This window comes from Cavia porcellus, unplaced genomic scaffold (assembly GCF_034190915.1).
Source record: "Cavia porcellus strain 051 isolate PalLab524CR breed Dunkin Hartley unplaced genomic scaffold, mCavPor4.1 scaffold_28, whole genome shotgun sequence".
NCBI lineage: Eukaryota > Metazoa > Chordata > Mammalia > Rodentia > Caviidae > Cavia > Cavia porcellus.
This window is the reverse complement of record NW_026947511.1, coordinates 18,887,285-18,902,339: the sequence shown is the minus strand read 5'-3', so window position 1 is coordinate 18,902,339 and position 15,055 is coordinate 18,887,285. Positions and strand designations below refer to the sequence as shown.

At 35.2% G+C, this 15,055-nt stretch overlaps 1 protein-coding gene across 3 annotated transcripts in view; it reads left to right on the top strand.

The window, feature by feature from the left end:
• LOC134473842 (uncharacterized) overlaps positions 1 to 15,055 on the top strand; it is a 256,365-nt gene that overhangs the window by 74,102 nt on the left and 167,208 nt on the right. Inside the window, exon 2 of one of the 3 annotated variants that reach the window (XR_010044303.1) lies at positions 12,258 to 12,377. The exons of 1 other annotated variant lie outside the window; for it this stretch is intronic. Coding sequence is in view for 1 of the 2 variants with exons in the window: in XM_063239528.1 (XP_063095598.1) it covers positions 12,258 to 12,270 (13 nt within the window). In the remaining variant the exon portion in view is untranslated. Of the gene's footprint in view, positions 1 to 12,257; positions 12,501 to 15,055 lie in introns of those variants that run through there. One more of the 3 variants, XM_063239528.1, reaches the window with a different exon arrangement.

Here is a 15,055-nt window from a genome sequence, read left to right as displayed (position 1 = left end):
TTCCTGATCGTGGAGGAAGGCTCAAGGAAAACCTTTGTCCATTTTTGGAGATATATTCTCATTCCTCAGTCTCTTGTTCCCAGAGGTATCCAAATGCCTTAGATATAGTAAGATTCCCTGACAGAAGCCCAACAAACAGCCAGACCACCCAAAGAAACACTTTTCAATACGAGAGTTTTGTTTGCATTAATAACTAACAACCATGAGGAAACGCTCAGCCTATCAAGTGACGCGCAGAGCTCAGCCTTTTTAGGTTCATGAAAGTCTCTCTCAGTACTTGTCAGAAGTTGATCGAAGTTGAAAGAGGTTATAAACAAAATTTGGGGGTCGGGGATTTAGCTAAGTGGCATAAGCACCTTCCCGGCAAACGCAAAGTCATGAGTTTGATCCTTGGCACACACACACAAAATAATAATAATATAAATAAAATTTGACTAAGACCCTTCTAAATGAAGCTTGGTCTTAATCCACATTCTGAAAGAGGCACCCCTAGTTAACCCTACAACACAAAACCCTGGAGAAAGCACAATGATATTTTCACCTTGCCTTTAAAAAGCTAGAAATATAATTACAGTTTAAAATAAATACTGAGTTCTTATTTTTATCAAAACTGTGTGAGTACAGAATTTTAAGTCATAGAATGAATATTATATTACAATAAAACAAAAACATTGGTCCCTTATCCTCAGCAACATTAACCTCACCCCTCAAAGGCATTCTACTTTAAAAATCTATCTTTGGTGTGTCGGTATACATGTGCATGTGCGTGTGTGTGTGTGCGTGTGTGCGTGTGGCATTAACCTATGTCCCAGACCCTTTTATTTTTTGTTTTGAGACAGGGATTACTAAGTTGCAAAATTACTCCTGCTTTACTTAAACGTGCAATTGCCTGCCTCACTCCCTTCAAAAGATGAGATTACAGGCATGTGTTACCTGGTGCAGCTGTTTCCTCTAATATTAATCTCCATGCTTTTAAATAACTTTTGGTTTAATTTTATTTAACCATTTAAATATGAGTTGCTGTTGGTCCAAATCATAATTTTATTTCCTTTCCTGAACGTATTTTTGTTCTTCTTAGAGTTGTATATTGCTTCTTTTTTAAAAATCCAATAAATTTCTCTCTGTATTTACTCATCTTATTAAATCCTCTAGCACCCAGCTTTAATAGACTCATCTACAAATATAACCTGTGAAGTAAATTTCTTACTTCCATTTTTCCTAGAGACCTTTCTTCTAGAGTTTGGCTTTCAATTTTAATTTGAACTTGTTTGCTAAATTTATACTGATTCTGGGCCCTATGAGTTCCATTTTGTTTCCTTTTTTTTTTTTAAGTGCAGGCTGATTCATTTTTAAGTACTAGAGTTCAGGAGCAAATTTTTTAAAAACACAATTGCTTCATTTATATTATCCAGATTCCTAAAGTAGAAAATTAACCAATGTCTAAATTACTCTAATGGTGGTAACTGATATTCTCATAAAAAGCAAAATTTAAGCAACTTCCAAAACAAACTAAAAAATGGTAACAAGCTCTATAGATGAGAAAAACCCAGGCTGGAACATTATAAATGCAAAAGACTTAAAAACTTGTAATTTCCTCGTCAATTCCATAGAATTTCTCTGATTGTTGTCATATGATTTTGGCATCCAGTATAACTGAACACTATGTACCAGTAACAGGGGAAAAAAAAGAAAGAAAAATGAGCGATAGACTGACTTGAAAAAATTTAAAACCTTCACAGTAGGGTTTAGCTATTACTTCTTGTTCCCAAAAAGCAGTGGTGAAACACTCACAAAAACTACCAGTAACTGAGATCAGTGTTCAGTCAGATCTGTCCTAAAAGGATCTGAAGCCAACTGTGTATGATGTGCACATCCTCTGTTAAAATAAAACTTTGGCTTCATAGGTTACTCTAACTTTTCCACTAGATAAAATTAATGACTTTCCTCTGACTGAGGTGTTATGAGGGTGTAATTGTCAGAAGTGAAAATTTTAAATGCCTCTATGTAAAAAAGATACTCTTGAAGGAAGAAACATGTACGCTAATTTTAATACCTTAAAGTGTTCTAAATATTTTTGCTATGTAAAAATTTAAGGACAATAAAGAAGAAACTGTCAAAACAGGAAGTTATGAGGTTCCAGGTTCTTACTGAGAGAAACGCATAGTCAATGTCACGTACAAAGAAAAGAACTGTAGGTTGCTAAATAGGGAGTCAGACCACTGAAATTTTGTTCAGCATCTTATGGAGATGTCTGCAGTTCCTGCATGACCTAGGAAAAGACCAGACAGGAAAGAATTGCTGACTTTTCTGAGAAAGGCTGACAAGTGGCCTGCATATCTGTCCCCAGAGGTTGCCTACTTGCTCCTTTCAAGTCCAGTGTGTACCTGCAGACAGATCATGTTCTGAAAACTGCCACTTATCTTTTCTAAGTGTCAGTTCTTCTTAAAAAAGCAACAATAGCATTACCTTCAAGAGCTACTGTAAGAATTGAAACTTTATAAAAATAATAAGTTGTATTCATAGAGCTTTTATAATGTCTTAAAAATCTAGTCCGTAGGCATGTGTTCCTGAAAATATAGCTTAAGGTTAATGTATAAAAGTCAGCAGCAGTCCTGTTACCTCTCTTATTCTTTGGAATTCTTGGGTAACCTAGCCTTCATAGACTTCTTACGTCAATTACTGCAACTTTTATTTTCTAACCCAAATGTACACCCGTATCTTGATATCCTTTGTCTACTCATATTTTTCTGGACATATTTTTCTCTTCAAGAAGGGGCTAAAAACTCATAGAGAACAGTTGGCTGTTTTTTATTCTCTGTGGTGTATAATATAAGTTCCTGCCCAAAATGGTTCATTGCCTGTTGATTTTTAATCAGCAAAACTTTTCCTTCTATAGTAACAATTGCCAACAGTGCCTGCACATTACATTCACTGAGAAGATTTTGTAAGATGGTAATATTTGACTCCATCACCAAAGGTTCTAGTTCAGTTAATCTTGTCTAAAATCTGGGTGTTCGTGGGCTCTAAGCATTCCTCAGGTGACTGTGATATACCTGTTAAGAGAGATGGTCTGTAGACTTGGTGGGGGAGAGAAACAGGCTGGGTGGGGAAGGAAAGCAGTCAAACTTTCCTATTGACCTGAAGTATGTAGAAGTTGAAGAGGATCCATCTAGTAACTAATTATCTGGCAATCTTAGAAGTTCTCTAATACATGTTTTCTGAAGACACTGGGTGGGATGTTTGAGATAGTTCCAGCCTTTTGAGATACTTGAACACCAAGACTTGGTTAGGAACATCCTTTGGCGGGCAGCATCCCTCCTGGGCTATAGATTCAGATAGCATCAGGGAAGCTCTGTCCTAAATTCAAAGCAATTTTAATGACTCCTCTTCATACACCAGAAGTTACATATGCTTACGTATGTAAGAGAAGATAATTCTAAGCCAATATGTTACTTCCTTAGGAGACATCTGTAACAACAATTATATTTTGAAAAACAATTGTATACTACATACAATATGAAGTCACCACTGTCAATGAATTTATAATCCAAGAAGATATATTAAAAGTATAAACCTATGAAACCTATCATACAATGTTAAAAAGATCACAACTATCAAAGAGGTAAATAATAATGACTAAGCATAATTGGATGTTTATTGTGGGTAAAGTGCGGTACTAAATGCTTTACATCCCTCAAATCCTTACAACTGCACAAGGGAGGGATACTAAAATGTAAAAAAGTTTGAATAATGGACATGGAATTAGAAGCCAGTAGTGTTACAGGGAGGATCTGAAACCAGGTTATGTTACTCCAGTGAACACCATGGATGCTCAATCCACTTTTTGTTTTACTGAACAAATAAGGCATTGGTTGTCCAGTGGAGCTGGATAATCCATCCCTGTGGCAGTGTGATTTCAGCAGACCCTGGAAAGAAGTTGAGAGCAGTAGTGCATACCTCTAATCTCTGCACCTGGGAGTCTAAGGCAGAGAATTACACGTCCAATGCCAACCTGAGCTAATACATAAGTTCAAAAGCAGGCTGGATTATCACTGTCTCAAAAAGTAATTTGAATGTACTTCAAGGATGAATTTAAGGAACTGATAGCATCGTTCAGCTTCAGAGTATGAGGAAGATCATGCTTGACTCTAGGATTTGAATTAACACCTGAGCAGTTTAATCTAGAACTAATGCAGCCTGTGGGTTAAGAGTTAAATTTTTCATCAAATGAGGAAGTTGGACCACGTCTTACATCCCAAAAGGAAAAAATATGTTGAGTAATGTGACTATTTGGCAAATGTTTTCCTAACATGGTTTCCCAAGAAGTAACATTTGGTATTTATTCATTCACTCTTCCTTTTATTTCGCAAATATTTTTGTTGCTTGTTTTTTATGAGTAAGAATGATGAGTAAACCAGTCTCCACTTTCCTGAATTTAGCCTAAGAGAGTGACTGAACATGAATCCCCTGGGGTACATTAACAGTATATCACTCTTCTGAAACAGCTAGGGAATGGAAGTCTAATGTGCACCAGAGTTGGACCTATTGTGGCTCTAGTGTGAACATATACCTGTATAGGTTCTGCAATAGCACCTACATGGAAATGAAAGAATGCAAATGTGACTCTAGGCAAAGGAGAGAATTGTGTGAGAGGATTCCTGGTATTTGATAAACATTTGATTTAAAAAAAGATTTTCTCACTATATGCCTTTTCAGAATTTTCAATATTCTAATGTGCTATGAATTTTCAAAAAGAATACTGTACATAGATTATAGATATAGATATCCTGACATTTAATTTACTCAGAGCAAATTATGTCTCTCATATGTCTCATTTAAGGAAACCCTACTTAACATGTACGTATGGACTAGATGGGTAGGGAATGTTAAAGTGGGGCATGTGGGAAGATTTTGTTCCAGAAGTTAAGAAGATTTGTAATAAGTCTCCTAAAACTCATAAATCTTCTTAATCTGTAAAGGATTTTGAAAGGAATCTCAAAATAGAACTAATGGCTATTTACGTAAATGGCATAAAACACCTCTTGCTAATATGTTCAGTTTTGTTAATTTATGATTAATACTTTTAAAGCATGTAATTATTTATCCCAATTTCCAAAAACTAAGTTGCTTATTTCAATATTTCTAAGTGTCAGAGGAAAAGTATAAATGCAGGAAGCATTAATTATATTCGTGATTTGAGATAGAATTAAGTCTAAAAATTACTAGTCTTTTGAGGGCAGTGTGTGTTCATAATCTGCTGCAAAAAAAAAACCTGATAGTTAATGCACACTAGATGAGAATTATAGATTAAAAGGAAAACTTTATGAAGATCTATTTAGAGAGGAGGTAAAGGAAGTTGACTATTATAGATTATTTACTGTACAAACATGATTGCAAAGATTATTCACTGATTAACTTCTGCATATTAGATACACCTAACTGGAATTTGAAAGTCAAGAAACATATTTACATGACTTCAGAAAACATTTTTCCTATTTAGAAAGTCGAGTTAAAAGTAGGATCTTTATATGAGGAAAAAGAGACAAGTTTGAAAACATGTCAGTAATTTTACTTAAATAAATGAGGAAATCAGTAACAGTAACAAGTAGTTTGAAATTGATAATATAAGCAAAAACTTTTATAGACAAAGAGTTTATACAGAAACCATTGTTCATTTTCTGATAGTTGGTTCTGTCATTCTCTTGAATGGTTTTACATTGTCTTGATATGTTTGGTGCTACAGTATAAGAAGTTATACTCAAAGATTTCAAGGAAAGAGACACTATGGTAATTACTTTTATGTCAGGTTATCTTGTGGTGAAACACTATTTTGCTTAAATGGTTATGCTTTGACCTGCGCCCTATTATGCCCTCTTTTATCTAAATCTCCTTTTTTTTAAAAAATTATTTACTTTTTATTTTTATCTTTTTAATTAAGGGAAAAATAAAAAAATAGCAGGATACATTATAGTAACCTACTTTGATTTCCTATTAACTTAATTTGAAACCCTGTATAGCCCTCACCATCTTGTTTGACTGATTTTCCTCTATTCTGCTTTGCTTGGTAGTACCAAGTTCAAAAGTACAGGCAAAACTGTGAAGACAGTTTAATAAGATTCATTATGACACCCATTCCGGTTGATTATTATCTTCTTTTAGAGTCCTGTAATGTCTCCAATGTTTTGGTTTTATTCTTTACTGTTTTGTTCAATTTTATTATAACTGATGATATAGGCAATTCTTTTTAAGATAGCAAGAGGCAGTATGGTAACCATTGTTGATCACCTAGTATTTTGTTTTTACATTATGTACTATGTCCATCCTTTTGACTTGACTGACTCTGTTCTCTTATGTCACATTTGGTTTTACTCTCTTGAAAAAAAAGTAATAAGAACTGTGGGAGTGGGGGCTGGGGATTTAGCTCAGCGGCATAAGCGCCTGCCTTGCAAGCAGGCAGTCGTGAGTTCGATCCCTGGTACCAATAAAAAGGAAAAAGACAAAAAAAAAAAAAAGAACTGTGGGAGTAATAAAACCCAAAATGTGTAATTGTCGTTGTACAAAAGAAAGGAAAAGAAAGTGCTCTAAAGAATATAACTGCATATATATTTAATTGTATAAGATAGATAACTATATTACTGAGTTTTGTTGGATCATTGAACAAAACTGTTTGCAGGCTCACTGTTTGAAAGTCCACTTTATATGCTTTAATTTTGTAACTTGAACAACTATTTCTAAGATAACAATATGTAATCTATTAACTAGTGATTTCCTACTGTTTATTTTTTCTGAAATTCTGTATAACTTGTACCTTTTTTCTGTTTTTTTTTTCTTTTTCTTTTTCTCCTTAAATAAAAAGAAAGAAATTGTATCTAGAGAACAAGCATGGTAAGAGATCAGGACTGCTGAAATGAATTTGCAAATGGACACCAAAATGACTGTTTCAATAATAGATCATATCAGTCTCCCCTCCCATGGACAGTATACAACACACAACACTTAAAACTTAAAGAAGGAGAGGTTTAATTTAGCTTATAGTTTTAGGTGATTCAGTTCATCAACATGGCTCTAAGATAGAAACACCATAGTGCAAGGGTAGGGCACAGAAAAGGTGCTTAGTTCATAGTGACTGGGGACACAAACCAATGCAATAGTGCCAGAGAAAAGGGGCAAGAGAACAGATATTGACTACAATATCATGCATCCAGATTTACAAGAAAACATACTTTATTAATCCCATGCTGGCTTCCCAAGCCAAACAAGTTGACAATGCAGATTAACTGTCGCAGACAGGAAAGTCTTTCAAACCCCAATGAGAAGAATTTGTCTGCATGTCTATAAACAAGAATTCCTTTGTACTGCTTTTGGTTTCCTACAACTTACACAGTTGTAAAGTAACTCAAAGGCAATGATGAACTCAGAATCCCCATGGAATATGATAAGCTAGAAAGACATTCTTTAAACAATGTACATAGTTTCAAAGAACCATCTCTGATTGACTGCTTCTTTGTATTGTCTTGTCTCGATATCATTAATTTTCTCTCTGATATTTATAATCTGCTCCCTTGTACTAGCTTTGGGTTTGGATCATTTTTGGCTTAATAGGACACTGGGGTACATAACTACATTGTACGTTTGGGGTCACTCTGTTTTTGTGTCATGAGCATCACAGCTATAAACTGCCTTCTTTGGATTGCCTTCATTGTGTCCCAAAGGTCCTGGTAAATTATACTGACATTATCATTTGATTCTAGGAACGGTCACATTTACTCCTTTATTTCATTTGCGACTAAATGATTATTGAAGAGGGTGTTGCTCAAATTTCCATGGGTTTACACAGCTTCTGTGGTTTCTTTTTCCATTAATTTCTAGTTTCATTACACTATGATCTGGTAATGTGCATGAGATAATTTTGCTTCTTTTGCATTTGCTTAAGTATGGCTTGTGGGTTAATAGGAGGTCTATTTTGGAGAAAATTTTATGTGCTGCTGAGAAGAATGTGTACTCCATTATGGATGGAGCACTTAGATAGTGATTAACGCTATTTGTTCAAGGTTTGGCTCAACTTTAATATTTTTTGTTGATTTTTTTTGTCCAGTTGATCTATTTGTGGCAGTGAGATGTTGAGACTCCCCCACTGTAATTGTGCTGATTTTTTTTTATGTCCCTAAATGTTTGCTTTATGAAGTTGGGCACTCTGGCATTCTGGTACATATATATTTACAGTTGTTATCTCTAGCTGTTAAATTGTTCCCTTAACCAATACATAATGACTTTCTTTGTCTGTTCTGACAGTTTTGGCTTGAAATTAACTTTGCCTGAAAGTAGGATAGTGTCTTAGAAAATTTTCTCTTTTTCCTGAGACAAAATACTCAAAGTTAGAGGAAAGGTTTATTTAGCTCACTGTTTGTAGAGGTTTCAGTTCATAATTGGCTGGCTCCAAGGCAGGGTGGCACAAAGCAAAGGGACAATGTTTTATGGTGGCAAAAGACAGCAAAATCAACAAGCTAGTCTTAACAGCATCTTCCTGCCCCTTTTACACTCTATTCAAACTGCTGGGATTAGGATGCTGCCAGACCAGTCAATGAACTAATCACACACACTTAATCACCATATCACATACTTCAGATTCAGCTACCTCTGAAAAGATCCCCGACCCAACCCTATGCCTGCATGAGGCTTTGGGAGGACATCTAGATACAAACTGTAACAGATACTCCTGCTTTTTTCTGGTTTCCAGTTGTATTAGAATATCAAACAAACATCCTTTATTTTTAGCAGTTGAACTAAATGTGTTTCTTGTATGCTACTTATAATTTGGTTTTGTTTCTCAATCCAATTCTACAAATCTGTGCCTTATGGCTGCAGAATTGAGACCATTTATATTCAGAGTTATTACTGAGAGGTATCACTTTATTCCTGTCATTTCATTATTTCCAATTGCTCATTTGATTTTTTTTCTTTTAATGTATTATTCTGGCAAGGATACGTATTTCATTTGACTTATTAGGATTGTCTTTTTCTGGGATATCCTTGAGAATTTTTTGCACTGCTGGTTTGATGGTCGTGAACTTTGAAGGTGCTCCTTGTTATAGAAATACTATATTTTTCTATCAGTACAGAAGGAAAGATTTGCAAGATATATGTTGGGAGTTGAATTTCCTTTCACAAAAAAGGAAAGGAAAGATCCACATCAATGTAATTAGAAATGAAAAAGGAGGAAATCATAATGGATTGTTCCAGAATCTAGAAAACCATTGGTAACTACTTTGAAAGTTTGTACTCTAAAAAAGTGGAGAATTTAGAATAATTAAAAGTGGGGGTCAGGGACTTAGCTCAGCAGCACAAGCGCCTGTCTGGTATATGCAAGATACTGAGTTCAATCCTCAGTACAAAAAAAGAGTAATTAGAAGAAATGCACAGATTCCTAAATACATGTGAACAACCAAGGCTGAGCAAAAAACATATTTAAAAAATTCTGAATCATCCAATAAAATTGAAGAATTAAAAAAAAACTACCAGTTAAACCCAACTCATAAAAACTTCACTGCCAAGTTCTACAAGAGCTTTAGAGAACATCTAAGGCTTATACTCTTCAAACTCTTTAATGAAGTTAAAAGGAAAGGAGTATATTCAGAGTTATCCCTGGAAGCTAGCATCCTTCTGATGATTGTAAAACCAGAAAAAGACCCAACCAGAAAAGAGAACTATAGGCCAATCTCCCTAACAGTCATAGACAAAAACCAACCAACCAAACAAACAAAAATCCTCAGTAAGACACTGACAAACAGAATGCAACAAATCATCAAAAAGATCATAAATCATGACCAAATAGTATTCTGAGCAGGGATGCAGTATTCAACAACACAAATCAATAAGCATAATTCACCACATTAACAGAAGCAAGGACAAAAATCACATGAGCACTGTAATACATGCAGAGAAAGCCTTTGACAAAATTCAACAATCATTAATTATTTTTAAAAATCCCTGTAGAAAGTATGTATAGAAGGACCATATCACAATCTGATAATATGAAACCATTTATGACAAACCAATGGTCAGCAACATATTACACGAGGAAAGCTGAAAGATTTTCCTCTTAAGTCAGGAAGAATACAAAGATATCCACTATCACTTTTCCTATTCAGTATAATTTTCAAAATATTACCCAGAGAAATTACCCAGGAGATCGAACTCACAACCTTGTGCTTGCCAGGCAGGCACTTTGTGCCGCTGAGCTATATCCCTGGCCCTATATATTTTGTATATGACATAATACACTATATAGCAAACCCAAAACATTCTACCAAAAGTCTCCTAGAATTAATAAGCAAATTCAGTAACATAGCAGGATACAATCAACACAGAATAATCAATACCATTCCTATACGTCAGTAATAAACTCACTGAGAAAGAAATTACAGATGCAAAATCATTCACAGTGGCATCAAGAAAAATTAAATACTTAGGACTTAACCTAACCAAGATGCCATGAAATGAAAGACCTCTATGAGGAAAAATGTAGTACTCTGAAAGGGAGATCAAAGAGTACATCAGAAAATGGAAAACTATCCCCTGTTCTTGAATAGACAGAATCAGTACATCAAAATAGCCATACTTCTAAAACTTTTATATAGATGTAATGCAATCCCAATCAAATTTCAAATAACATTCCATATAGAATAGGATAAAGCAATCCTAAAATTTACGTGAAACCAAAAGATATCTAGAATAGCAAAAGCAAGTCTGGGCAGCAAGGGCAAGCAGGAGGCGTCACAATCTTGGACGTGAAGTTATACTATGAAGAAAGCTGCAGTGTTGAAAACAGCATGGTACTGGCAAAAAAAGACAACAGGCTCTTGGATCAATAGAACAGAAAAAAAGCTACAGAAACAACTCTAGGCACACTCAGTTAGATTATCTTCAACAGAGGGCCAAATCCCCTCACTGGGAGGAAAAATAACCTCTTTAAGTGGTGCTGGGAAAACTGGCTATCACATGCTAGGCATTGAACCTAGACCAATGGTGGCAAACCTACAGCATATATGTTATTTATTTCCCTTTTAAGACAAAAGTTAACATATGACTTGTTTTTTTCTGAAATAAAACCTAAGTATTCAAGTTTAATTGCAGTGGTGAGACTTTGCAATAAATAAGTGAGCTCAAGTTGCAGTTTGAACAGTCTTTTCTAAAATATTTGCTCTCAATGATTGACTCTCATGTCTCTCAACATACCCTAAATTCAAACCAAATGGATCAATGGTCAAAATATTAAACAGAAACAAGTTGTTGGAAGACAAAAGAGATACAACCCATACACATAGGCAAGGATTTTTTGAACAGAACCCCTGCTGCACAATAATATCAAGAAATCACAAACAAGATCAAATCAAATTAAAATAACTTCTGCAAAGCAAAGGAAACAACAGAGTGAAGAGACAAGCTACACAACAAATAGGTCTTATGTGTTTTTGCCACAAAAAATAGTAAATGTTTGAGATAAATATTCATACTCTGATTTGACTATTCAGTGTATATACTTGTTGAAACATCACATAACATTCCATGAATATCTAAATAAAATTTTTATGTGTCGATTAAAATAAATAACTATTTTTTCTAATGCCACTTTATAGTTGTTAAAGCAGGGATTAATAAATATGTATTGGTATTGCCTTAATTGCTGGCCTTTAGCATTTTGTTGTTGTTTTCAAGAATAGTTTGTATTTAAATTTCAAAAAGATGTTTATATCACACGATTCTTGACTTCCATACCAGAATCTCAAGTGTAGTGGCATTTTCATGAAATTTGTAATGGGTAATGAGAAGATACAACTTTGTCTGTTCTACCATAGCAAGCTGTGCCAATCAAACAGTGTGAAAAATCTGTCTCAAGATTCAGCCCTGCCTAATAGATGAAAGGATGTAACGATTCACTCTTTGTTTTGGAGCTAGTATAGACACTTTATTCTCACAAGTCCTTTCAGTGACTTTTGTAATCAGTGTTTGCAAGGGAAATAATATAGGATATAATTTACAGAATTATTTTTTAGTTGTCACTCACAGAGTCAAATACAAAAGAGTGCAAAAAATCTGTGCATATACTAGAGACCCAAAGAATCAAGCTGAGGGTCTAGAACCCATGACAATGTCCTGTATGAGTCCAGCTGAAGACCTAGAGCCCATGACAGTGCCCCCAAGAGTCCAGCTGGAGGACTAGAACCCACAACAATGTCACATGCAAATCTGTTTTACAGATCTGCACTATGAAGGCCCAAAGATCAGTGATGGAAGCTAGAAAGTCTGCACCAGCAGGATGAAGGATCTGTACCAAAAAGCTGAGGAATCTGTACTGGATCCAGGAAGTGACACTCAAAGTAAGGACCAGTGCTCCCCTGAAAAGTTCCACAGTCTTCTTCAGCAGCATGGGGTTCTAAGCTCCTCCAATGAGCACAGCCGAGTTCATATCAGGAAAGTCAGCATGACAAGCTTCTCCAAAAGATTCAACAGCACATCATCTTCCTGTCTAGAGCCCAGAAGCTATGCTCAAAGTAAGAACCAGAGCTCCCCTAAAGTGAATGTAGGCATTCTCAGTGACAAAGAGATCCTGAGCCCCTCTGATGATGAAAACAGAGGAGTTCATATCAGCAAAGGCAATGCAACAAGTTCCTCCAGGAGAACCAACAGCACACAACCTCTTCCTCTCCAGTTCTCTTTTTTGTATTGTTGACAGCAACAATATAAAAACAATATAAAAAGGAGCTTGTTGGGCCTTCCACACCCAGAACCATGCTGATTCAGTTCAGCTGGGTGTTGCACATTGACCACCAGTTGTCAATCCACCACTGTGATAATCATTAGTAGTAGGTATACATAATAAGGAAGTTTACAAATGCTCTTTTCTTAGCTATTATCACCTCTTCCCTTTCCTCTCAAAAAATTTTTGGAAGAATAATGGAAATAGCTATGAACAGCCAACAAAGTATTGATTGTGTGTTTCAACACAACTTATTTACATAAACACATGGTAGAGTTGTATTTGGCCTGAAATCCATAATTTGCTGACTCCTGGTTTACAGTATTGAGTCTGAAGCAAGACTGCTGGGTTCAGATCCAAACTCTGCCCTTAACTAGCTGTGTGATCACAGCTGAGTACCAAGCATCTCTGTGCTTTAGATTTATTACTTCTGTAATGGGAATAATAGCAATATTACCTCTAATGAGAATAAGCTCTATTCAAAATTGTTGGGAAGTTAAATAAACAGTGATTGGAGCAAAGAATAGTACAAAGTTAAGATCTCATTAACTCTTACTAGTTATCAGCTTGAAATTTTTGAAAGATTTTCACATTAGTTATTTAATTGCATCTTCATTGATCCAATAAGTCAAGTTCAAAAAAAATGATAATTAACCCTATGAGTTGTCCACATTGATTAATGCATTTTTCATTTCATTTTTGTCAACGGATGTAAATTTTTCCAGATATCATGTAATAAAATACTTTAAAGGCAAAGAAAATTATTAAATAATAGGAAATTATAAAAATGTTTGATGCCTGGGAAGAAAATGAATACAAATCTTTTTTCTAGCTCCTAAATGTAAAACTCTTGGGATAGTACTTTTGGAAGAAAAAATCATTACCACGTCTAGATTTTCAGTGCTCTTACACTGTCTTTTATTTTCTTTGTTGCCATCTTCTTTAACTTCCCTAAGAAGCAAGACTGACACTGAGAGTCTGAGAGGAGATGTAGAATCATTTTCCTCCTCCTATTATGAGCCACCTAACGAACAGTTGATGTTTTTGTGGGAACACATTCCGTGTCAAAATTTTCCAAATATTGCCCATGAAATGGGATGACAACATATACCTTCTAAAGTAATAAGCATCTGAAGACTCATTATACTTCCAAACTGGGACCAGAATCCCAGGAACCGCACACTGCTGCTGCTATTTAATCCAGCTGAAGTTTCCTTTAATAGCAGCTGGTTCTCCCCACCCACAGATGTCTAATTACAAGCTCCATGTAGATTATTTTTCTCTTATTTTAAGTACTTTAGAATTCTCAGCCCAACATGAAATCAATAATAACACTTTCATTTCTTGCAAATACTGAATAATTGTGCCTGCTTCAATTTCTTAAACCTAAGGAAACCAGAAGAGGCGAGGCAAACTATAATTTTGTAATAGTGGACTTGGGGCTGATCATAGTAAGAGAGAGAATGGACTCCAAAATGAGAACACTATAATGTCTTGCTCCCCATCTTTGTCTAATCAAGTAGTCACAAGTGACACTGAGGGTTAATTATCACATAATCAGAAAACTTGATTTTTAAATAAAGACTGCTGTACTATAATGGCAACGAAAGAGTCTTTGTGGTTTTTGCTTTTGGAAACCTTCCCAAAAGATTTATTATCTAAACTCCAAAGTAAAATCCAGTAAGGTAGCAGAGAAGTCTTTGGTAAACGAAAAACAGACTGACAAGTTAGTAATAGAGGCCAGAGAGAAACCAGGATTCTTGACTCCAAATGCAAGCTTCTCTCCAGGAAAGCTAATTCCCCAGCAACACTGCTGCCACCAGCCTGTCCCTAAAGTGCACTGTTTAATTAAATCCAGATGGCTTGTGCATCTCCTCCAGCTCCATCTGGGATAATATAGACAATAAAGGAGAGTCAGTTTTTCTCCTTAGGTATTTTAAGAGACAGTGCTAAGTTTTGATTATCAAAGGAAATTTTTCCTTACTGCAAAAAATCACCTGAAATAATTAAGAGGTCTTAACTCATTAGCATCCCATAGTCACCTCAGTGGAATCATTTTTTAAAAGATGCACAAATTCAGACAACTAATATATTCTTTAATTCACCACTGAAAACACCTTACCTGATGATCTTCAAGAACCCGTCTATGCAAGAGTGATTTCAGCCAACTTGGGGCAAACTATAGATTTCAGGAGGTAAATGTATCGAGAATATCCAAGATAACTAGGATTTTCTGAGCATTAGAAGTGGAGTTTTTGTCTGATACGTTTTAGAGCTAATACACCTGAGTTCAGATGT